Source organism: Telmatherina bonti (assembly GCF_933228915.1).
Source record: "Telmatherina bonti genome assembly, chromosome: 3".
Classification (NCBI taxonomy): Eukaryota; Metazoa; Chordata; class Actinopteri; order Atheriniformes; family Telmatherinidae; genus Telmatherina; species Telmatherina bonti.
This window is the reverse complement of record NC_136621.1, coordinates 38,064,149-38,089,882: the sequence shown is the minus strand read 5'-3', so window position 1 is coordinate 38,089,882 and position 25,734 is coordinate 38,064,149. Positions and strand designations below refer to the sequence as shown.

General features: G+C 41.0%; 1 protein-coding gene across 1 annotated transcript in view; it reads left to right on the top strand.

Annotated features, from left to right (window-relative positions):
* usp43a (ubiquitin specific peptidase 43a) overlaps positions 1–25,734 on the top strand; it is a gene marked incomplete at both ends in the record, with an annotated part of 164,443 nt that overhangs the window by 105,789 nt on the left and 32,920 nt on the right. Inside the window, 4 exons of the mRNA XM_079264441.1 lie at positions 2,550–2,661; positions 10,524–10,627; positions 15,874–15,951; positions 16,556–16,685. Of these exons, the coding sequence (XP_079120567.1) occupies positions 2,550–2,661; positions 10,524–10,627; positions 15,874–15,951; positions 16,556–16,685 (424 nt within the window). The remainder of the gene's footprint in view (positions 1–2,549; positions 2,662–10,523; positions 10,628–15,873; positions 15,952–16,555; positions 16,686–25,734) is intronic.

Below are 25,734 nucleotides of genomic sequence, written 5' to 3'. Positions count from 1 at the left end.
GTGGGAGGTGGGAAGGTTTTGTGTGGTTTACTTCTGGTTGACTTCATATCAGGTTTTGTATCTGTAAAGGTTTTTTAAGTATTTAAGTTGACTTATAAAGACATGAAGCAGAGTGAGTTCAACTATTAATAACAATAATCACCACTACCATCCGTCCATTTTCAATACTTATGATAATTTGGGGTTGGGATTGAGGTTGGGGGAAATTCCAGCTGTGAAAACTCACTCACTCCTTGGGGAAATTTAGAAAGACCAATCAACCAAACATGCTTGTATTTGGATGGTGGGAGGAAACTGGTAAAGACCCACTCATCCACTGGAAGAACACTTAAACACACAGAAAGACCTGCTTGAACCCCTCCCTGAGGAAAACCACTAATAAATGAGGCTAGGGAGCATAAAGATTGGACTTTGGAGCAATGGCAGAAGGTCATGTGGTCTGATGAGTCCAGATTTGGTCTGTTTCAGAGTGATGGGAGCATCAGGGTAAGAAAATGACCAGATGAAGTGGTCATGCTGTGGGGGAGGTCTATGATCTGAGGTTGCTGCAGTCGCTCAGGTGCGGGTTCAGCAGCATTAGCTATGTTTCCAACAAGGGGTACAGATCAATGAGGAGGAAGCTGAGACGTGTATGTTTTTTTGCACATCCAGGCACACAAACTGGGAAGCGTACCCTGATATCCAACCCACCCCATTCTACTTTTTGGGGATCGTTCTGTTGAAGTCCCGGTCTTACCCGCCCAATTCAAAAAGGTGTAGCTTGACAGACTGCAGCTTTTTGATTGGTTGAAAACAGAAGTAATTTCCCGTCTGGCTTGGCATAAAATCACAGCAGGAATGCCCCCTAGTTTAAAGTATCAGATTTCTCTTTGTTTTTGTTTTTCTTTATTTAAAATGGCATTACGATGCACCGTTCCACAAACCGTTGGACTGCTGCCATTCTCCTCCTCTGTGTATATGTGAGTTGCGTTTAAGTTCTGCTTTAGGCAAGACGCCGTGCTCTAATGGCGTCATGTTATTATGTATCTGTGGCATCTGTTGTGATCCAACTGATACTCCAACTCTCAGGTAAGGTTACGGTTGGCTGTAGGAACACAACGGCATTACAGTTAACCGCACCATCCCGACCGACACCCTCTGATGGAAGCAAAGCCGAAATGTGCCCGAAGAAAGACCTGAAAATACTGAATGACCTGAAAGCACAGTATGGCTAAGACAATGGCAGGATTCATGGCGCTCAGACTGTGACAGAGAGGTTTAGGGAACAGGAGACGTCATATTCACGCAGGCTGGCCACCACTGAGTCCAGTCCTGAGATACCAATACATTTAGATCTATTGGTTTTTATCTCGCTCTAATAAGGATAAGCAGCATCATTGTGTCGCTCAGCAACTACAACCTGTCTGATGTATGTTTGTTGCTAGCGTGTAAACTATGTTTAGGTGGTTCGGAAAACCACAACATGTTCTGATGAGCCTCTGGAGACAACATGTATGATGAAAGTTCATAGATCATACATGCAGCAGAAGCAGAGGGGATGCCTGACAACCTGCACAGGAGGGAATTATGCTGTAGCTTCCAAGCATGAGCACGGCATTCATGCTCGTGCACTCCCACGTGGTTCAGACAGGAGCAGATTGCAGACGTTTCTAAAGGATGAATGTCAGGATTTGACATTTGAAACCTCATCTGTTCACAAACTGTTACACTGTCTTGTTCTCTTGTGGGGAAAACCTGGGTCTGTCTGTGGAGCATCGGATCAAAATGTGGAGGAAAAGAAAAAATACTGGAGCAATATTTCAACAAAAAATGCTCTCTGAGAATTTCCATTTAGCATATCATAATAAACAGCTGCTAACAGCTGAATTTTTTTTTTCCTAATTTGCACAATCAAATCGGTACATATAGTTGTAAAAGACGATGTAGTGAAGAAATGTCGTTGGAGACAATAGACAATTAAAGACTCCAACACATCAAATCAATGGCTAATTAGCAAACTAGTGAGGAGGTGGATGTCAACCTCTACACAAGTCTATTACTACTAGTGACCATAGAAATTTTAAGCGTGGGCTGTTTGAGTAACACGGTATCATCTTACTACTTAGATTACATGTTACTGAAAAAAAAATCAGTTTAATTTAATGCTTTTACATCAGTTGCTTCTGTCCATCAGTGCTTTGGAAAAACAGATCCTGTAGGGCAAGTTCCTGTTATACCCAATCGTGACACCCTCACCCGTAGCCTGTCAATTTACCAATTAAAAAACATTCAGAAATGTTCAACTATTATATTTATTTAACATGTTTGTCTCTTGGTTCTCTTCCAGTTTTTTTTTTTTTTGGGTGTGATGCAATGTCAAATTTTTAATTTGTTTCCGTTTTCAACATGTAGTGAAGTTGGACAATAAAACAGCTAAAATAATGTGTTTTAAATTGATTTTTGATCAAAGATTTGTATAAAACCTTTGTTAATAAATGATTTTTCCAAGAAAATGCCAAACTTTGTTTTTGCTTTTGCTGTCACACCAAAACGATGTCCTCTCCCCTCAGATTTGGGCCTCCTTTTCTCGTGCTTGAAGACAGGAACATCTCCTGGGACCAGCTGCAGCAAAGCATCCTCAGCAAGCTCTATTATCTAATGTTGAATGGATCTCAGGCTCAGGTATGTAATGCACCTTCACTTAATGACTTGTCACCCAGTGGGTGTCTTCACTCTGTCCACTTCATGTTTCTGGACTCTAACCTTTGATGGTGGACTTCAGTGAAAAAGAATTTTAGGTCGAAGTTTTTCGCTACACCCAGATTTCTGGTCTGGTTGGTGGTTTTAGGTTTGAGTCCATCACTACACCCATATTTCTGGCCCAGTTGGTGGTTTTTAGGTTTGAGTCCATCACTACACCCATATTTCTGACCCAGTTGGTGGTTTTTAGGTTTGAGTCCATCACTACACCCATATTTCTGACCCAGTTGGTGGTTTTTAGGTCTGAGTCCATCACTACACCCATATTTCTGACCCAGTTGGTGGTTTTAGGTCTGAGTCCATCACTACACCCATATTTCTGACCCAGTTGGTGGTTTTTAGGTTTGAGTCCATCACTACACCCATATTTCTGACCCAGTTGGTGGTTTTTAGGTCTGAGTCCATCACTACACCCATATTTCTGACCCAGTTGGTGGTTTTTAGGTCTGAGTCCATCACTACACCCATATTTCTGACCCAGTTGGTGGTTTTTAGGTTTGAGTCCATCACTACACCCATATTTCTGACCCAGTTGGTGGTTTTTAGGTCCGAGTCCATCACTACACCCATATTTCTGACCCAGTTGGTGGTTTTTAGGTCTGAGTCCATCACTACACCCATATTTCTGACCCAGTTGGTGGTTTTTAGGTCTGAGTCCATCACTACACCCATATTTCTGGCCCAGTTGGTGGTTTTTAGGTTTGAGTCCATCACTACACCCAGATATCTGGCCTGGTTGGTGGTTTTTAGGTGTGGGTCCATCACTAGACCCACATATCTGGCCCGGTTGGTGGTTTTTAGGTTTGAATAGATCACTACATCAAGATTTCTGACCTGGTTGGTGGTTTTTAGGTCTTAGCCCAGCACTACACCCAGATTTCTGGTCTGGTTGGTGGTTTTTACAGAATGAAGCTCTTTGGTGACCTTTAATCATTTTGGCGCTAAAGACTCTCACCTCAGTTTTTAGTTTATGTGAAGAAAGTTTGGTCATATCCAATCAATAATCTCATCAATATATTAACCGGGAGCCTGTTCATGACCTCGGTCACCTGGTAACACTGTAAAATAAATCTGCATGTCGTCTACGTAGTCATGGTAACTAATGTTGTTTTTCCTTCATAACCTGCCAACGGAAGCATGTTGATGTGAAACATAGTTACGGTTTTCTGAGAGTGAATTGTTGTGGCTTTAGTCATTGTGTGCATTTCCTTCTTGCATTCCTTTGTAGGTATTAAAATAAAATCTAAAACAAGTTTGTTTTTTTTTTTGTTTTTTTTTTTGTGTGATCAGTCTTGCATGATGAAACTCTCCTCTACCTTCTCATCTCCTCCATACGTAGCGATCACTGACAAGCTCGAATCCAAGTGGTCTGTACATCATGAGCCTTAAACCACTCCTCTACACTCTTGAGTACGCAGCTGGATGCAGGCATCAATTTGTACACACGCTGTCCCTGCTGCAGGTTGTCGAGTTGCCATGGGCAACGGCATGGTGACAGACAATCTTTGAGGTGTCCTCAACCAGCAGCCATACGCTGCTTGAGAAGAGAACGGAAATGAGAGGAAAGTGTTGGTTTATTTACCCATCATTCTCAGTTTCACAGCTGATTCCTGAAAACCTGTCTGGTCAGATTCAAAGTGCCCAAACACTTGTTTGTATTCAGTCATCATCAGGGTTCTTCAGTTTGGTTGGATGAATGATGTAAAGTAGAAAACATCACCTGCATCCTGAGAAGTCATTCAGTTTATTCCTGATGACATAGATTGAAAAGCTGTATTCAGCTGTTTTCTTCTCTGTGTACAAATATATTTGTTTTTGTTCTGGTCTTTTGATGAGCAGCTTGTATGAATCCTTTATGCACTGACTCAGCCCTCGTCTCATCGTTGCACAGTGTTTTGTTGCCACCCAGAGGTCTGTTTTTAATCATTCAAGGTGCAGACACTGACAGAGATATAAAGAAAACACACCTGTGTCTTTCAGCTGTGTTTTCCTGCCATCTGCAGGTTGTTTTGTGAATTACAGCTTAGTAGCAGAAATCAGAAGACAAACTCTGACCCGCATGTCAAAATTCAGCATTTTCTGTACCGCCTTGAAATCCTGTTAGGATCAGTTTGCATCCTGTAGTTATTCTGAGTTATTTGCTAAAGCCGTCGTGTTGTTTTTGGATGTTATTTTTAATCAGTGAAGTTTTTTTTTATCAAAGGATATTTGAGTTGCTGTTTCTTGAAATCTAAAAATCCAGACTCTCTAAGAAGATTTTTCCCCTAACTAGAGTAGTTATAGTTTCATGAAAAAATCCCTCAGGTTGCATCCTGAATAATTAATGTTCCTGTGTTCTTTTTATCTGTATAAAAAAACACATTTCTTGTTCATGAAACATGGACTGAAGGCCAGTTACTAGAAAATGAAAAACACCTGGATCAGTGACGTTTGTGTTGGTTGACAGACTCAAAAATCCACTCACACACCGTCTCTGCTGGTTTCAGTTTGTGCTTACATGCATGTTGCGCAGTTGGATGACTTGCATCAAAGTGTTTGGGACATATCAACATTTACCAGCTTTTCCTTTGTTCTTATTATATTATTAACACTCAGAATAGCACCATGCAACTTAACCATTAAAAGCCCAACATGGCATACTTGATACAGTTTCTGGGACGTTTTTGTGACATTATGGGACAAACTTCGCTGCAAATCTTGTAAAACACAATTTGATGCTCATCTTCTGTTCCCTAATGGATACCAGGAGGCAGAAGACAAATCACATGGTAAAAATAAGGACCTCTAATAAAAACAAACAAACATTTTTTGTGGGTATAAAGGGGTTAAAAATAGAAGTTTCTAACTTGTTTTGTTGGCAAAATGAGATTTATGTACATTCCTGAAGCTGCCTTTGTCCAGCAACGTCCTGAGGACTTTCCAACTTTTTACTTTGATACGTCGTTTACATCACTTTTCAGCAGCATTTTTTGCTTTATGTCACGCAGAAGCAACCGGATAGTATCAAACACTGGAAGTTTTTAACATGTGCTGTGTCTGATTCAGCGAAGAAATGCAAGAGGGTGGAACTGAAGGGAGAGAGAGAAAGAAAGAACAAGTAGCTGCAGTTCCCCCCTCATCCACTAGGGGGCTCCAAAACAGAGCAAATCCCCACAGACTCCCGTGTTAAAAACTTTACCACAAAAATAAACATGTTTACAACCTGGTCCAAAACACCGTTTTAGGTTTAATAGCTCAGGTTTACCTTCATGACAGCTATAAAGAGAACATGTGAGCATGGCTGCTTTGGGTTTCCATAGAGCAAGATTTTAGACAAGAGTTTAAGTTTACTGACTGGAGAGATCTCAGAAGACAGGCCTGATGTGAGACGGATGCTGGTTCAGCCCCCAGCAGACGGTGCCTTACTGGAGAAATCTGCATAAACTTCATGTATGCTGCAGAAATGCAGACAACGAAGCCAGGGCATCAGATAAACAGTTGACTGATGTATACATATAATGATTTAAATGAAAAATGTTCAAAGAAAATTTAATCTGCAGTCAGTTTCACATGTGTGCACTTTATATGCAGTTGTTTTGCTTTAAAGAGTCCCTACAGACGCCTTGACGGGGGCCACTGCTTTGACTTTTACAGAGTATGACCCTCTGTGGGATAAAGAAAAAGAAATGGTTGGGCCGTCAGTGACCATGAAAGCTGTAAATAAGTGAGATTCCAGCGTGACAGTAAGTTTTAGTGCGTTGGGTTTAACTGTACATCAGATTACCAGTTTGTTTCTTTCATGTTGCTGAAGACGTCAACATCCTCCTACAGCTCCTCTCTTTTCTTTTTTCAGCCTCTGACAACGAAGCCCTGAAAATAAAAACTGCATATGTACTGCACACGGCGCGTTTAAAAGCACTGATGGTGTGACCAACTCGCCAGTTTAGTTATTACAGTTAATCAGACGACACTACATCCCTGTTAAATTCCACATAAAGGATAACCTCACGCTCATTCAAGCCAGATTATTAAAACCAGCAGAGAAACTGTTTATTTACTTTACTCCTTCAGGCTCCCGTTAACTGGCTCATTTCTTTCTATTTGTGCGAAACTAGTGGTCTTATTGTCGAGCAGAAATCCACTAATACGTGGCTTATTAGCGGAGTTTTCTCCACGACGGCTCGGCATAACTGATGGAAATGCAGCTCGCGCTTTTGAGTGATGATATCTGGTTTAAAATGTCAAAGCCTAAAGATGCGGTGAGTTTCAGGTCCAGATGGAATTACCTTTGGGTTTACGGAGTGCTCTAAGTTTCTGCTGGAGGTTTCACAGCGTCCTGATTCCACGAATTGTTCCGAAATCATCACTTTAAAATGCATGTCCAGCCTGATTTTAGATGTTTTACATCACTTTCAGGTCATACATGTTGTTTTAACATGGTTTAAGTCAACCATTCATCAAAGATCTTTTTTTAAAAAGCATATTTGGACTTGTCAGAATTTTTTTGACCATCTTTTCAGAATTTTCTTATTTCTTTTTGCGTCAATAATTTAATCCATTTATTTTTCTTAATTAATTTATTTATTATTTATTTACTGTGATTAAATCACTTAACATATAATTGGTTTTTTGCTGATAATTTTTTTCTGTATTTATTTACCTTTTAATGTTTTTTTTCCCCCTTCAATATAACTAAATTTCAGGCGTTGAAGGGTTAGCACACACTCCCCTTGCCGTCAGATTACAGCTGTGTAACCTGTTTATAAGTTTGACTTTGCTTGTTTTAATTTTAGTCCAACACAATGAATATGTCTTCTGCACACTCTGCAGATTATTCGGGTTGTATTTGGTCTAAAGCACATTTTTGCGTGAAAATAAAAACGTCTTGAGTTGATTAACTTGAAATCACTTGAATACAATTTTTAACCAATTTAAATTAAGTGAGAATTTAAAGTCATCCAATTTAGTTTAAGTTATCCCAACTCAACAGTCAGAACTACTCTCATCATTTATTTCCAATTCTGCAAAGACACGTGAAACATACATGTAGAAGGAATTTAAACCCTGTAGTTTCTCCTCTTTACATTACTTATGTGACTAAAAGCATATAAAACACATTTTGATACAATGAGACAAAGTTGTTGGAAGGGCTTATTCTGCATGAATATTAAAGTTTGTGTCAAGAACGGTACCAGGAGCGACGACCACCATATTTTATATGGAACAACTTTAATCCTTTTGTTTGACTTTACATGAAATTGAGTCAGAATGATTCAGATTCTTTGTTCGAAAGGAATAAAATAATTTTGAGTATTTCTGGCGAAGGTATGAACTGAACTTGCATCAATTTAAAGGTGCAGAATGTTACAAAATGGTCAACAAAAAAGTTAAATATCATTAAAAACATTTCTACTGGTATCTAATCACTTTAATTAAATAATTTTTATGTATTTATGCAATTAGAACCATTTATATGTAGGTGCCATGAATCCACATACATGGCAACTGTCATGTTCATGCCACCATTTTTACTACGGTGTCTGTGAATGGACAAACAGCAGCTTTATTTGATATGCGCTAGAACACCGTTAGGATGCGACTGAGATAAAAACATGTTTATGTCCAGAAGAATTTTGGTCACTGGCAGCCACCATACTTTTACAGCTATCCTTTGCATTTAAATGATTTTATGCTCATCTCTGCAACTAGATGTCTGTAATTCCTCAACATTGTACCTTAGATTTAATCACTCATTACAACTGAAACAATTTATTTAACTTGGTTCAATTATTCTTATTTTACAGTGAATAAACTTCATCTCTGACTAAGAAAGCATAAAAACAATCACTAAGCTACTTTTACTTCTGACGGTTGGCACAGAAATGTCAAATGTTTACTTCCTTTTACACTTATAAACCTGGCTCATTGTGTAGCCTGCATACAATTAACCAAATATTTCCAGTCAATAAAATCTAATTACTTCATTTTTTAAGAGTTAAATGGATGTTTTGTATGCAAGTTCCCATATTTGACCATGGTTTTACTTTAACAGTCTGTTAAAACACATTAACATGTTAATGCACATTATTCTACTTTTTTATATATAAAAAAATAATTAAACCAAAATACTTTAAACACATGGATCCATGAAACAATACAGAGCTAATTTATTTCACAACCTTCAAACGGCTTTTGTGTAATTACTGAAGCAAATCTGGACATGTGGCTTTGTTTCAAAGCTTCATCTCATTTTCCAAAGAGAAGGTGAATAAAAAATCCTTGCAGATCTTGGGATTCCAGGCGAGATTTTCCAGGCTGAATGAATTGGGGGTTTAGTGAAAATTTGTGGCAGCTGGAACAAAACCAAACACTGTTTGCCAACAAAAAGTTGTATCTAAAGTCACATTTACATCAACATTTTAGGTTCCAATCAGAGTCCGTTTGCTCGGAAAGTCTGCTTTGTTTGAGGAAATGTGAACGCGCCAAACAAATTCTGATTCAGACCAAAGAAGCAGACTCTGTCCACCTATAAATGCAATTCTCGGCCCATTTTAGGTGGACCAAATACAGGAAGCGGACTACAAAAACGTCCCTTCCTGCATGTGGCATAGCGTTGCATTGTGGGTAAATACACAGCGATGGCGTTAAGGGTCCTCTGCCTCGTCTGGTGTTCATACTGCGTCCATTGTTGCAGTGGATTTCTGCAGTATACTTGCACAAGACACAATAAAAACCCAAAACAGCCATAGTTTGGTCTCCATGTTTAACTCGCAGGTGGAGGAAACAGTTTTCTTCTTCACGCCGGTCTTGTCCTCTCTTTTGCTAAGTACCAGCGCAGCGCCACCTCTGGTGGGAATGGGGATATATTATTCTAATGTTTGACCGAAGTGCAGCTTGAACATGATCTCAGTCTACATGGATACACCCCCCTACAGCTGAGCCCAGTCCCCAACCGGACCGAGTCTAGCGGACTCTCCTGATACAAATGTGCCCTTAAATATTCTGGAGCAGGGTTGGATGAACACATCAGTGTAATTTATTTGATCCAAATGTGAACAGAATCTAAACAGTGGAAAGTTAAAAAGATGAGAGAATTGTTAACGTGAATACATCATTTGTGTTTGTTCAGGGAAAACTCTGGGTGTGAGACACATTTTTGGGCCAGATTTGGAGGAAATCAGCAGGGAGGATTTTATGACGGTTGCTGATTTTTCTTAAAACATAACCTACCATCATCTCAAAACCATAATATATATATATATATATATCAAAATCTTCTTTAATTCAGTCAGAATTTGATCTTTTGTGACCTGTTTAAACTTTGAATGATGTTTCTAAGTAAAAGTAGGTCTTAGCTGTAAGTTTCCAAAGTTGTTTGGCTCATGTTGACCAAATCTTATTTATTCCTATGCATAATTTATGCAAATTGTGTGAAACACAGTTTGACTTTTATATCGCAACAGTCACAGCAGACCATTCCTGATCAAGATGCAGGTTTTGTGGAGTTAGTCAAAGCTGCTGTAGAGTTAGATACCAAAATGCTTTCTGCATTGGTACCCAGAATGAAATCCCTGGATGTCAGTCTGGATGCTGATGGCAGCAAGGCGTTGCCAGGAAAAGCTTTCTGCATGTTTTGCAGGGCGCTACGTTGTGTTTAGCGTTGGTGGCGCACGCACACAAGCTCTTCATTCAGTAAATTTTTATGATTGAACTGGTTGAAGTGTTTTAGAGAAACTTTGTAAATGTTTGTTTCCAGAAAACACCCTGCATCTTACTCACTAATGTGTCTGGATCTCTTCCTGCAGAATGCTGCGATGCCGTTTAAGATCCGAGTGGTGGGAGGGTCCGCCGCCTACAGCTACCTTTCCCCACAGGACAGCAGGCCACTGTACCACCCCGCCGTTGACCGGTAGGACACACACCTGTGCTCACAGCAGCACATACAGCATGTGTGCAGTTGGTAAAATCTTCATTCATCACTTAAGCATGCATAGAAACAAGGCACAGACACCCAAACAGAAACTGGGAGAGATATAACTCAAAATGAACAGACACAAGACAATGAAAAGGTTTCACCTTCATGACCAGTTGCAGGTAAAAACACAACAATTTTAAGCTATAACCTCCAATAAAACCCAGATCCCGTAACCTTTTATCAGCCTCAATATCTCCAGAAAGACTTGCTGCTAGAAGACCTTTCTGCTGTGGATGAATATAGATTTTATGTCGTCGTATTTCTGCTTTCATTGGCTTTTCCAGTTTTCACAACATCACAAGAAGGCTTGTGAGATGAAAGCATCACGGTGCCAATATGAGATTAGATAGGTTTGGTGTGTGTTATTTTTTTATCTAAACACACCTGTGTGATGCTTTTCATCAGCATGTAAATCCTCCCTGCAAGATCAAATTCAAATATATTACTTTGCAGACTTGCCTTTAAAACACGAACATCTCCTTTAAATTTATACCAGACAGCAAAACAATGAAACAGTTATAAACGGACTTGCATTAAAGCCAGAAGCTGTGATATTTGCATGATAGGCACATGATAAATCCCTTGTTTTGTTGCAGTTTAATTAAGAGAAATGTTCCCAGTCAAGGTGCATTTTCAGTTCAACTCAAACTGAATGAGCTTCACATCCATCTGGGCGTCCACATCAGCATTCACAAAACGTCACGTCTCCCTTCCCGACAGGCTCATCCTGTGTTTCACAAGCCCTGGACTCGTCCAGCAGGGCTTTACTGATTGTGCTGCCAGCTCTGGTTTTATTTGCCAAGTCCCTTTACACAAACAAGATGCATTTCATTTGCTTTGTGGCTCCCCAGTGGCCACTCCAGGACCCGCAGTGCTTCATTACCGCCGCCGAGGAGGTTACGTTTCTGCCAGCGTTTACCTGTCTGTCTGTCTGTCTATGTTCGAGATAACTCTAAAGGTTATGGACAAACTTGCAAGAAATTTTCAGGAGTTGTTGTAAATGTGAAACAGAAGAACTGATTACATTTTGGCAGTGATTCGGATCACCGTTTGGATCTTGGAACTTTTTAAAAGATTCTTGGCGGAGGTTTCTGATTGCTTCCCTGGTTTAATATCGGTCGACATGCTACGAACACACAATGCTGGTTTTCCAGCAGGATGACCTGGGATGAAGGAGCTGAAAAAAATTACAGTTTGAGTTAAAAATTACAGCACATCAATCACATCACCAACCAATCAGCAGTCAGATTCAGTCAGGGGTTCTTTTATGTCAGGAATAAACTTTTTGCACATTATTTTTTTTCCATCATAAAATTACTTAGTTAACAACATTAATTGCTGACATAGTAACAGTTACCCACACTACCCCCCCCTTTGTACAAAGCTCCAACAATAATACAGAATGAGGTGTTAGGGCGTCTGACCGATATGAATTTTCTTTGGCCGATGCTGATTGTGATATTTGGCAGAAAAAAATTCAGATAAACGATTAATCGGCTTATTATCCATCTATATCTTAGCAGATTGCTCCAACTAAAGCTTGTTCCGTCCTCCACAAGAAGCCAGAACTTTTTTCTTATTCTCGAGGCTCCGAGAAGAAAATGACGTAATTTTGTCCTCCGGGACGTGTTTGAAGACGGTTCTTGACACATCGGGCTGGCAGAACTTTTCTCTTGCGGGGCTCTGAGAAGTATCATGTGATTGGTCGGACATGTGAGGTGGGCGTGGTTAACACGGAGAAAGCAGGAAGCAGAGTTGCTGCTTCCGCGTTTTTACTGCTGCAGGTAAAACGGATCGTTTTGATAAAACAGCCGATCGAGGTGGTGAGAAAGTACCAACATTTTTACATCAAAACACTCGGACCCCGCCGCGTGCACGACCCGCCGCGTGCACGACCCGCCGCGTGCACGACCCGCCGCGGACGAAGTTGCTCGTTAAATATGAAACTAGAAACTCGGAGAGCGGAAACCTCCAATGTTAAAGAATCCTTTTAAAACATTCCTGGATCCAAAGGGTGATCCGGATCACCACCAGAATTTAATCACTTCTTCATTTTCACATTTCCAACAACTCTGGAAGTTTTTATAAAATCCTCTGTAACCTTTTGAGTTATTTTGAGCACAAAGATGCCGGAAAAACATCACCTGGTGGAGGTAACAGCCGGGTTCATGGCACATAAAGCAGACATGGCCCCCCACAGTGACCCCTCCCCGCTGCAGACCTGCTTCTCCTGGAGGATGGAAGGACCTGATGAAGAAGAAGGTTTTTCTTGGTCTTGCAGCCTCGAGAACAAGAACTCAGTTCTTGCTTCTCTTGGAGGATGGAACAAGCTTCAGTTTTACGGGGAAGCTGGAGCCTATCCCAGCAATCATTGGGCGAGAGGCAGGGTACAACATGGACCACTCCCACCACCCTGACCCTGCACTCTCACACTCACTAGGGACGATTTAGAGTAACTAAATAACCCAACATGCATGACGTTACACAGTGGCAGGAAGCCAGAGTACCCACGCTTGCACAGGAAGCTCATGGATATCGTTTCCTTTTCTGGTGCACATGTACCTGGCCATTCGTCTTCTTCCTTTAACTGTTATAGGGGATAATGGGGTACGGGAGAAGGTGGTTGTGGGTGTGTGTAAGGGGACTCTGGATGTGTGTGTGTGTGTGTGTGTTTAATCTATTTGATGTAAATTGTTTGTGTTTTGTTTTTGTTTTTTATCAACTTTTAATTTATTTTATATTATACACATTAACAAAAACGCATATAGAGAAAAACACCATAAACAAAAATAAAATAAAGATACATACGCAGGTCCAGGACACATAATAAAGTGTTAGATCTGCATAGTAATGAAACACGACTCAAATTTGTTAACTTCCTCAATCATCCTTAAAGGTAGCCTCATATTATTAGACTCAGCCACTGCTTGATTCCAGACATTTATAGTTTCTTCCTTAGCATTATGTACTCATCCAGTATACAACTCTAAATATGCTACATCTATAAAAGATAACACCCACTGGCGGTAAGATAGAGAATGTGGAGGTTTCCACCTCACAGTGATGTAAATTGTTTTATTATGTTCGGCACTTTGTATTGTTTTTTTTCAAGCATAAAAAGTGCTATAGAAATAAAGTTTGATTTGATTTGATGCAAACCCCACACAGTTCAAAACTCACCGCGGCCGAGACTCGAACCAGCGACCTTCTTGCTGCGGGGCCACATAGTGCTAACCACCAACCAAACAAATAAATATATCATGAATAAAATAACTTCTTTTTTTTTTTTTGTTCCTTAACAACATCATTTGCAGCCCGAACGTTTTGCTTCACATCGCAGCAGAGAAGTTTTATGTAGAAAAACCTGCAGCGAAGCATCAAACATCTGGCTGCCGCTGCACTGATGGACTTATCTTCACATGCAGGCCACAGCTGTGTGCTTTTTGTTCGCACCATAATGAGGGAAGTTAGTGGAAAAACATTGGTCATGCAGCCCTCTGATGACCTTTAGCCATATTTTCTTTCCTCCATTATTTTCTTCGCCATGAAGCGACGACTCGTATGAACCAAAATAAAAACCAGGGAATCTTCTTATAATAGTCCGACAGTAACGTCCTTTGTGTAGGCGGGGTCACACTCTTTTTTTCTGTGTGATGAACTGTTGTTTTATTATTTTGTTGTGATCTTGATGTTCTTTATTATTGAATTCAAACAACAACAAAAAAACTGAATTTAAGTGTTTCAGTTCTTCCATTTAGTTTAACAGAGACATTTTAACAACATTTATTTAAACTCTTTTATTAGTGTCATCAGGATCTATAGCTAAGGTAAAAAATCATTGAGCAAAAAGTAGCGGTACTGGTGTCGGTATCGGCGATACTTACTTGGTATCGGAGCGATAGAAAATATGCAGAATCGCCCGGCCCTCATGTCAAACTAGCGGCCACTTTCTCAAGCTGCTCTGGTCATGTTGTGTATTTTTCTTTAAAATAAAGATCTTCTTTAAGTAAATTCCTCCACTAGTTTGGACAATGCCCTTCTGAAGGCGGCATTGTTTCACCTCACGCGCCATATCACCGCTATGAAGCCAGTTAAACTACGTCTGTTGTTACTTCTGGCTGCTTTTATGAGCCGTTGTAGGAGTTGCATTTGGCAACAACGGAGCTTTTCATTTCCCGTTGAAAAGATGAAATCAAGGCAAGAAGAAAGCTGAAGCCTTTTCTTTCCTTTTAAGTCCACGATGAATGTGAGCTCAGTGAATAAAAGGAACGGGAATGAAGCCCCAGTAAGGATGCTGCAGGAACTTGGCCAATGCTTTTCACTAAAACAAGGCAGCAGGAACAAATTCCAGCCGTTCCTGGTGAGAACAGCAACAGTGGAGGAGGGATTGTTGGGTTAACAGATGATGTAATCCTGGCCGTGTTGTTCAGGAGGAACAGGTGTGCAGCAGAGATATTCAGCTGTTTGCTGGGAGTTTGTGCCCATGTTGTCTGTTGAGTGTTTCCCGGCATGACTTCCCAAAGCTGCTAGTAAAATCAGCCATTTATGCAAACAGGTGTTTTTATGTTGATGTTTGGCGTTTTCATTCCCAACTTTTCTTCTTTTATTTTTATCCTTCATGCTGTAAAGCCGACATGAACGTGTGACATGAAAACCAGCAGCGTATTCTGGTAAACAAGCTGTGTTTTAACAGAACGACAGCAGCAGCGAGAGAAAGCGAGACTCGGCATGACTGGAACTCATTCCAGTAACGTTATTTATCTGAGCCAGGGGAAGGAACCGCACGGTTTGCAAATCAGCAAATGTATTATTTTATGTTTCTATCAACATGGTGAAAATGCTTCCAGTTATTTCTCTTTCTCTCCATTTTCACCCATCAGTGATTGTCGGATGCTCATATTTATATATATTTCTTCTTTTCGTTTGACATTAAAGCACTGAAGTATAAAAACCCCGAGTCCTACAGTCCTGGATCTTGGAGAGATGTTTGTATTTTGCATGATGTGAAGCCAGTGTGTGAATCTGTAGGAGAACCTGAATCATTCATCATCTCCACCAAAGCAGCTCTACTTGTTCTAACATGATAGTCAAACTTATTTAAGCCTTGTTTTGCTCCTTTTTTAATAAGTTGTGATAGCAAGTGTGTAATAATTTGTGCTTTTCTCGTCCTCATGTTGCAGAGCGTTGAAGTTCTGTGGCCCCGGCGGACCGCTTCATGTGAAGCTGATTATCGAGTGGGAACACAGCTCTAAAGAATGGTAAGCATCTTCTGTCCCTGTCCGGGTCCTCGGGCAGGACACTGAGCCTCCAGTTCGCTGCCAGCTGACCAGGGACGGACAATCCGAAAACCTCTCCTGTCCATCTGATATCATGTCTTTATGCTGCTTTTTCTTCAACACTAATATTGACACAGACGTGGATACAGATACTGATACTGATGCTTCTTGCTCCTTAAAAGAAAATCATAAATATGCAAAAAAAAAAAAAAAAAAAAAAAGTCGAAGAAAACCAAATATTTGCAGAAAATGTCATTTTGTTGCCATCAAAATGAAATCATGTGAAACTGCCTGATTCAGCTGGATAAAATTATACTTGTGATATTTTCTGCTTTTATGATAATCAAATGATATCGCCTCCCATCGACGTCTGGATCCCGAATCAAACTGAACTGGAATCACATCATTCATTATTATTCATTGAGTTGGTATAACGTTGTATTTCTTCAACCAGAGAAACATAATCATACAATAAATCTGTTGCAGAAATGGGAAAACCCACTGATTTGTAGTGTTGTACGGGAAGAACCGACCGGTGCGAGTGAAGCTTATTTTGCTGAATGAAGACGCTTTGTGCTTGTTTCAGTCTGTTTGGCAGCATCCAGGAGGAGGTGGTGAAGGACGCGGAGAGCGTGAGGAACCAGCAGCAGCAACACCTTCAGCAGCACAGCTGCACCTTGGACGAGTGCTTCCAGCTTTATACCAAAGAAGAGCAGGTGAGACGGAAGACAACAGACCTCTTTTCTTTGACTAAACTTTGCTGAATTAAAGGGTTTTTTTTTGAGAGAATTACTCCCATCGCTTTCAAACCATTGAAAAAGCCTCGACAACACCGATGATGAAGCCATGTCATCTGATATTTTGTGGAGGGAGCAGAGCAGATTTATGGATTGGAGGTAACTTGTTGAAAACATTTCAATAACTGCTGTGCAACAAATTCTCACATAACAACACAGACGCGAACTCCAGTTCTCCTTTGGTGGAACTGTGTGTTTACGTGGTTTCAGTAGCTTTTATATTCACATACAAGCCAGTAGGAAGGATTTCTAAGCTGTACTTATTGGAACAAAAAGCCGCCCTGCCTGTGAAAGCTGCTGAGCCACGTCAACATCCACTCTGCTCCAACGTATTTCTGCAGGATCTGCAGTCAGCAGGCGCCACTTCAAACTTTGTATCTTCATGACGAGCGTCTTTATTATTCCTTCTTTGCTTCTTAAAGCAAGCAGCTGCTAAAGCAGATCCTCCCGTCGTCCCGCAGATGTCCTAAAGTTTGTCCAGCTTCAGGTGATTAAACCATGAAACTCCACAAGTTCTCCTCTCCTCTAGAGCAGATGAAGCCAGCACTTCTTTTTGTCTTTTATTTTGCAGCATCAGCACATTGTTGTTGTGGCCCGAGGTGAAATCCAGCTTTCTGCCTCACGAGTTTGTTTTAGGATAATCATAAATCACAATTTGGCATCGCACTTGTTAATGTTGATAATTCACTCCGAGTTATTCCGAGTTTTGTGTTGTTTCTTCACATGGGTGCCGGTGTTTAAGACTTTATTCTGATGGACAGCACCATGCGGTAAATTACACACGAGGAAAGATCCGCATCATACCACTAAGAAAAGAAGGAAGGGCATCTTATAAGAAGAACTACAGACCAGGTCCACAGAGAGAACTGCTTGACAGATTAAAATTGTTGTGTTAGAAGAAAATGGAGACGCAAGTCAAGCCCAAGTTTCACAAAGTTCAGACTTTCAGACATCTTGGTCTGGTTCAGTGTTCTTCTGTTCATTTAAAGGTTTAATTAAAATATTGAGCATACTTTAGAATTAAAAATGCACAAAAATAAAAGTTTCATGATTTAAAAATACTTGATAAACAAACAAAATATTGTTAAAAAGGAATTGGAAGTGAAAGTTAATGAAGAACCATTTCGCAGCCAAAAGTGCCGACTCTCCGAAAGGAGCTGAATCAAAAGAGTTGGATCTCTGAAAAGAGCTGAACTTGCCGCTGCAGCGGGGGCGGGTCCGTGCCCTGGTGCCCGGCAGAGGGACCCGGGCCCAAGATAGTTGAGGATGGGGGGGTGCCTGTGTATATATGGGGTGTGTATGGAGGAGTGTATGAATGTATGGGGGGTAGGGGTGCGTGTATGTGGGAGTGTGTTGAGGCATGTATGTGTGGGGGTGTAGGGGAGTGCGAAAGTACATGAGTGTGTGGGGTGTAGGAGGGGTACGTATGAGGGAGTGCGGTGGTGTATATGCGGGGTGTGTATGGAGGAGTGTAGTGGTACATGAATGTATGGGGGGTAGGGGTGCGTGTATGCGGGAGTGTGTGAGGGGTGTTGGGGTGGAGGTTTAGGGGACTGTGATAGTACATGAGTGTGTGGGGTGTAGGAGGTGTGTGGTGCTTTATATGTGGGGGGTTTATGGGGAGTGTAGTGGAGCATGAGTTTGTGGGGGGTAGGGTTGTGTGTAAGGGGGAGTGTGTTAGGGCATGTAGGTGTGGGGGTGGAGGTTTTGGGGCGTGTGATAGTACATGTTGTGTGGGGGGTTGAGGGTGTGGACGAGGGAGTGGGTGGTGTGTGTGTGTGTGTGTGTGGGAAGGGGTAAGGGCATGTGTGTGGATAATCTGGTGTTAAATGCATGGGAGATAGGGGTGTGTATATAGAGGAGTATTGAGGTGCATGTGTATGGGGGGTAGTGGCCCGTGTGTAGGGGGGAGTGGGGGGTGCATGTGTATGTAGGTGTATAGGGGGGTGAAGGGTCATGATTATGAAGGGGGTAGGACTTCAGTGAGAGAAGTGGGGAGTTGTAGTGGTTTGTTCTAAGGTAGGTAGAATGGGAAGGGGTGTTTTGTGGTGGGCAGGGGGGGGAGTGGGATGTAGGGTTTTGGAGGTGGACTAATCTTTTGGCCGTGTATCTGTTAGAATGGGTGTGTATGTGTATAGATGTATGTGTGGGTCTGTAGGTGTGTGTGTGTGTAGATGTGTGTGTATACCAGGCTGATGGTGAGGGGGTGTGAATGTGTTGGTGTGTAAAGGAGGAGGGAATGCAACGTGTCTCTGGGTGGGGGCGTCTCCTAGGGGTGTGGGGGCGGTGGGCCCTTGGTCTGTCTCTCCTTCTCCCGCCCCTCCTCTTCAAGGAGAGTGTGAGTTTGAGCGTGTGTAAGAGAATGGGTGGATAGGGTGTGTTTAAGGAGGAAGTGTGGATGGGTGTGGGTGGGGGTAGGTGGGTGGGTGCATGTTTGTGTGTGTGTGGGTGCGTGGAGGGTCTTGGTGCTCGGGGAGCGCTGCTGGTGCACTGGGGTGCGGCCTGGCTGCCGCTCGGTGGCGGTCTGGGGATCCCGGCCCTCCGTCGGTGTGGGCTGGGCCCTCTGCCTGCGGGGGTGGGGGGGTGCTTCTGGGCTCTTGGGGCCGTGGGGGCCGTGGGGCCCGCGCTCTGTCTGCCCTGGGTGGCCGGTGCCCGGCGGGGCCGGTCCTCGCTGGTCCGGGCCTGCTGGGGCCTGTTCCCCCTGACTGCGGGGGACTCTGGCTGGGACCCCCCTCTGCCTCCTCCTGGGTCGGTGCATGGCTGGCTCCGGGGTGGGGCGGTTGGGGTCTGCGCCTGGGGATGGCTGCCGATGTGTGTGTGTGTGTGTGTGTGTGTGTGTGTGTGTGTGTGTGTGTGTATATATGTATGTGTGTGTGTGTGTGTGTGTATATGTACGTGTGTGTGTATGTATGTGTGTATGTATACATCTGTAGGTTGTTTTTTTTCTTTTTGTTTTTGGGTTATTTTCTAGTTGTTTTTTTCTCTCCCTTTTCTCTCCCTTTATCTCTTTCCCTTTTCTTATGAGGTGTTTCTTCTCCTTTCTCTTTCTGTCTTTTGTCTGTCCTCTCTGGTCCAGCAGTACAAACTCTACAATTCAAACAACAATACAAAATAAACATAGAAATAAAATAAAAATTCAGAAAGTCAAGGGGATCATTATATCTATAAAGCTTCCCTTGGCAGAGAAAATTTGCTCAGCAGAACATCCAGACCATCATTCTGCTGCCTAAATGCTGGACAAGACAAAAAAAAAAAAAAAGAGCTGAACTTCCCATTAATACTGGATTTTAATAGTAAATAAAGAGAAATATCTTTAAGTTTAAAGAAGTTCATCCTCTGCCTCACAAAAGATCTGTATTCATATCGATATCTCAGCATTAACTGGGAGGTGAAGGATGTTAGAATGGCTTTGTTTTGCTGGGCAGAAGCCAGGCGAGGAAGACAACAGGACTTTTGTTGTCATCTGTCTGTTTTCAGCTCTGCTGCATTCGCTGATCTTCCTCCTGACTCTCTATTCCTCATTTAACTGATCAACACTTTTCCCTCCAGTCTATCATGTTCATTTTCAAAGCAATTATTGATGAGGAGATAAATTCATAATGCTTTATGGAAATAAGGCTCCATTAATAACCAGATCTTGGAGGAAAATCGAGCTTTAATGTGTTTGATTGCTAAAGGGGCTCCGCAGCATGTTGGCTGGAAAACAAGCAAACAAACTAAAGGCAAAACAACCCAACAGTCCCAGTTGGCAGAAGCTTACGGTCTGGTCGGCTTATGGGTTACTGGGATTATACTGGGGGGATTAGGAATAAACTGGAGGGACATGAGGGAGCTATATGTTGAGTGAAATGTAAATGGAGGTGAAGAAGGAAGGGAGGTGGCCTTGATGGTCACGGAGGGAGCTGTGCAGTGTGGCGAACCTTTGCAGGGCTGAAAGTATACCGGCACCATGCTGGAGCTGTGGCATGCTGGTTCTGAAAGAAAAGGACAGAAAAGGTAATAACTTGTGTGTCATCATCATCCTGAGTTAATCTGCTGATGGCATGACCGGATCGCAGCTCTGACCTCATCCAGAGCCGATGAAGTGTTGCAACACAGAATAAAATCATTAACGTCATTAATTAAAGCGCTGACCGAGTCCAGACCAAAATATGCTTTTAAAAACTTATTGGCTGAATGTTCAAGAAACCTTGTTACACACTGCAAAAACTCAGCCTTAAAAAGCAAGAAAGAAAAAAAAAAATGGGTAAATGTTGCTTAAAATAAGATAAATTATCTGCCAACAGAACAAGAAACTTTGGCTTGACAAGACTTCCCAAAACAAGTAAAAATACTCTTAAAACAAGAGGAATTCTCTGGAATAAAAACTAAGAGTTATCTTACCTTTAAAAAGAAAATAAGCATATGTATACTCAAGTTAAGATTTGGAATCTTACTTAGATTTCAGTTTTTGCAGTGTACCAGCATGTTTACACATGAGAAAGCTCAAAATTTAATATCTGAGCTCCCAGATTTAGACATTTAAAACAGACCTGTGAAGTAGAAATAAGGATAAAATATAGACCACAACAACAATCCCGTTGTAGATCTACATGTAAATTAAGTCTGGTATTATTTGCTCGCCTTTGCAGCACATAATACCTGTTATTGCAGCTAGTAAAGTCTTCAGTTCAGTCTTCATTATGGTTGAAAGGTACATGGTAGGAGGGGGGGGGTTCAGCAGTCTAACAGCTTCTGGAAAGATGTTCCAGCTCTCGATGCTCTGCAGCCTCCGTCCTGATATCAGGTCTTAAGACTATAAAAAATGTTTTGCATCATGTGTTGGGTTCCAAAATGGCTGTCAGAGTCTGTCAGGCTGCAAAACAAAGCTGCCTGCTGTTCATCACTACCTGTCCTGCAGATCGTAACCGGATCTGCAGATCGAGTTAAAGCCGGAGCAGAATTCCAATGAAGACTGTTAAAATAAGGAGAAATGTCACAGAACAGAGGTTTCTGGAGGTTCAGGTTATTGAGGGCAAGTTTATTTATTGTTTTCTCCTGTTTTGGGTGCAGATTTACAGATTTAGTCTAGTTTTATTTCTCCTTTTTTCTAAAAACATCAATACCAAATCACCTTCTGATTAAAGACGTACTTTTTTACCTGCTGTATTCTCAGAAAACAGTCAACTTGTGCAGGTTGCAGTGAAATACAAGATGAATAACAGAAAAGGGATGCAAGGAGAGAAACCATGAATTAACAGATAACATTTATGATAACAGTCACAGCTGAATATTGTGCTTTTTTCACTCTTGTTTAACTACTAATCAGTCCGAAATATGTCTTTTTCTCTGATCTACTGACTCCATTTCCTCAAGTATTGAATGTTTGCTTTGAGCATGTTACTTGAGCATGAGGCAGATTTGGGGGGAAACTTGGACATTTATATTTTAGTAGTCATAGAAACAGCAGCTGTGCATATCTTCCAACCTGAGAAAGAGTGAACAAGAGTCAAACATCACAGTAAACGGGACGGAAGAAATTAAAACCACCAGTGGACAGCAGTTTGAGTCCACAACATTTAGCTACCAATTCGTTTACTGTATAAGTTTCATTGACATGAAAGACTAGGATAAAGGAAGGAGGCTAAAATAAAGATGCGGTTTTACATCAATGGTCAGATGGAAGAGCTGGAAAGGTGAAATACAGAAACAGTCTGCATGAAAAGAGAAGAGAACGATCAGGTGATGTAACTGGTGGAAAGTGTGAGAAGTGATTCTGTCAGGACAACGTAGCAAGATAAGAAAGAGAGAAAAATGTAGATAATGACGCACATGAAACCGTAGCTTTCAAAAAGAGGAAAACTAATTTTGAAAGTGTATTAAATAATGATATATATATAATTTTTTAAAATTGAGAATCAGAATTAAGTGTAGGTGAGTGCATAGCGACAAGATGTGTGCCTTGCGGACCCAAACATTTCATTAAATGTCTCCATACCTGCTGATTTACTGTAATTACATAAGGAGTAAATTAACAGTAAACAGTGCATTATTTATAAATGTTTTATTAAAAAAGTCATAATATAGAGTAGGATTCTTAATGAATGTGGCTTAAATCCAGATCATAGATGCAAAGCAGGTAAAAAGAAACTCAACGAGCTGAATTCAGACACGACGCTTTTGTAAAGAAAAGCAAATTCATCGCCCTAAAAGGTGATCTGGGATTGTAACCAAGGAAACCGTGGTATATATGTATAACTAAGGTGACCAGATGTTCTCTTTGGAGCGGCAGCTCCCGCTCAGAGTTACTCCATGTTTGTGCAAAGCTGCTGAGAAACTACAAGTCAGTCTCAGAATCGCGGTGGGCTTGCCGGGCCCTGGGGGCCTTGGCTTCCTCCCCTACACCTCGGGTCGTGGTCGTGCTCCCCTACAAGCACTCAGCTGATCTTTGATTGCATGATCACAGGTTGAACACTCACACGTGCACGCCCACAAAGCGCTCATCTTCCCATCTGCTTCCTACTAAATGTTGCTGATGACTCTCTGTAGGTGTGTTTAATAACGGTTGGTATTGTAATTGTTATTTTATTCATTCATTTTCTTTTTTTACTTTTATTTTTCTTTTTTTGGTCTGTTTTTGAATATTGTCACTATCCTACTTTTGTCTTGTTGTATTTTTTCAGTACTTTATATTGTTTTGCAAATACTGTAACTTTAGCAGCTTAGACACGCCTTTCTTTTCTCTCTCTCTTTTTCCTCCTTTCATTTCCTCTTTTTTTTCCTCTTTCCCTGCCAGGTCCAGCTCGGCCATATCAAGACTGACGATGATTGCAAAATGATAAAAGGAAAAAAATAAATAAATAAATTAAATTAAATAATTGTAATAATAATAAAAATATTCAGATTATCAAGGGCAGCTATATACATGAGATGTCTCCCTTGACAGAGCAAATCTGTCTGGCAAAAATATGGCACGCAGATTGCTGTTCTGTATGCTGAGATGCTGGACAGGACAGGTTAAAAAAAAAAAAAAAGAATCAAGGTGATATTTTCGTAGATTTGACAACAGACAGTTGCAATCTGCAGACGTTTCCTTTAAAAAGGTGTTTAAGCCGTAGATTTTGTAAAATCCCGTCCCGTGTGACTCTGCTTTCAGCTGAACTGACTTGCAAAGCATTCAGCGTTTTAGAACAGTTGTTTCAGCTGCGACTGCTGCTGTTGCTGATGTCCTCATCAGAACACAAAAGACATCTTGAGGCTAGGGCTACAACTAATGACTGTTTTAATAGTCAGGTAGTCACAGACTATTGAAACCACTGGTTGACTAGTTGGATCTTCTTTTTTAGTTTAAGGTTGCTTTCATTGTGTGACAAATGATAATAGAAGATCTGTACTTCAATACAAAATGTCTATTTTCATCAACTTTGCCGCTAAAAGGTGGGTTTACAAAAAGTAAACAAAAAAGTCCCGTATCATAAAACCATCTGACAGGAACAGTGCTCAGTCAGTATAGACATAAATCCATAAATAAATAAATCTGTTAATTTTATAAGCACAGGGAAATCTTTTTTTAATTAAACAAACTGAATGAAATGAGCGGCTTCATATCACAGATCAGCATCTCCAAGACTCTGTGAGGACAGTCGCCTGTTGCAGGGTCTGCTTCCTCTGCAGAAAGGGCTCCATGGTGGCCCTCTGCTTCGGACTGCATGCATTTATTTTAAAATACTTAAATACTTTAGTCAGGCAGTCAGTCAGACAATAAGTTTTATTTTTATGTCTGCTAGTTAGCGTAGAAGGTAATCTTACCGAGACGAGTCAGACTCTGTTTCATTTAAACACCCGACGTGTTTCCTCTTTAAATGCTCATGCATCACCGACGTGCTGCCATGATAAGCAAGGTCTGCTTTGCAAACCTGCAGGAGATGTTTTTGTTTCCCTTATCCAGGCTTAAATGTTCCCAAACTTGAGACGTTTTGGGACACGTTGTTGTTGCGGACGCCGACATTTCTGTGTACATTACCGTCCAACAGAGATGCTTTTGCACATGTGTGATGCCTCACTCTGTCGGAAAAACGCATCTGGCGACATTGGTCAACAATGGAATTCATTGTCGACTATTTTCATTGTCGATTTTTCTAGACAGCGTCGACAAATTGTTGCAGCCCCACTTGTAGCCATCATTTCTTGAAATGAACTGGTCATGTGACCACCTACGTCACGTACGTTTACGTGGAAATGTGGTAGAAAGACTTTCCGTTTTACTTTGCGGTATACTTCTATATCGAAACATCTGATAAACTGAATCATGAGAGTAAAAACTTTTTCGCAATCTTTTTTTTATTATATTATAATTCTTTTTGTTTTTTATTGCAATATTTAGGTTTTGCGCAGTGCTAAGACTGATGGAAACACAGCAACTGAGTCAGCTGGGCTTTGCATCCATGGGGGATGTGAAACCATTCAAACTTTCCTCGATGAGAGGTTTCAATTCCTGCACTTTCTCTGCAGTTTTGCAGAAATGTGTCGAACTGGAGACAAGGTTCATGTCATGGACTGATGGAAGAGATAAGATAGAAGATATAAAGCTAAATTATTGCTTTATAAAGCAACAAACTCTGAACATAAACAGAAAGTGGGCTGAATGCAGGTTTTTTTTAGCCCAATGTTAATGAATAGTATATTCAATATAAGATATCAAATCAAAGATACTTTATTCATCCCCGAGGTGAAATTCAAGGTTCAAGCCAGCACGTCCAAGGTTTAAAAAAAACAAAAAAAACAGATATGTCATTAATAATATATTGAATTAAGCTTTTTGTCTTTACTATAGTATCCTTGAGTGCTGAATGTGGACATATGTCCATGCATCCACATGATGAGATGCAAAGTCCTGCACAACACCAGCTGGTTATTTTTATGTATTTATTTTCGTTCTTTTGAGAAAGAAAGAACATTGATAAGAATATGAAAAGAACTCAACAGAACG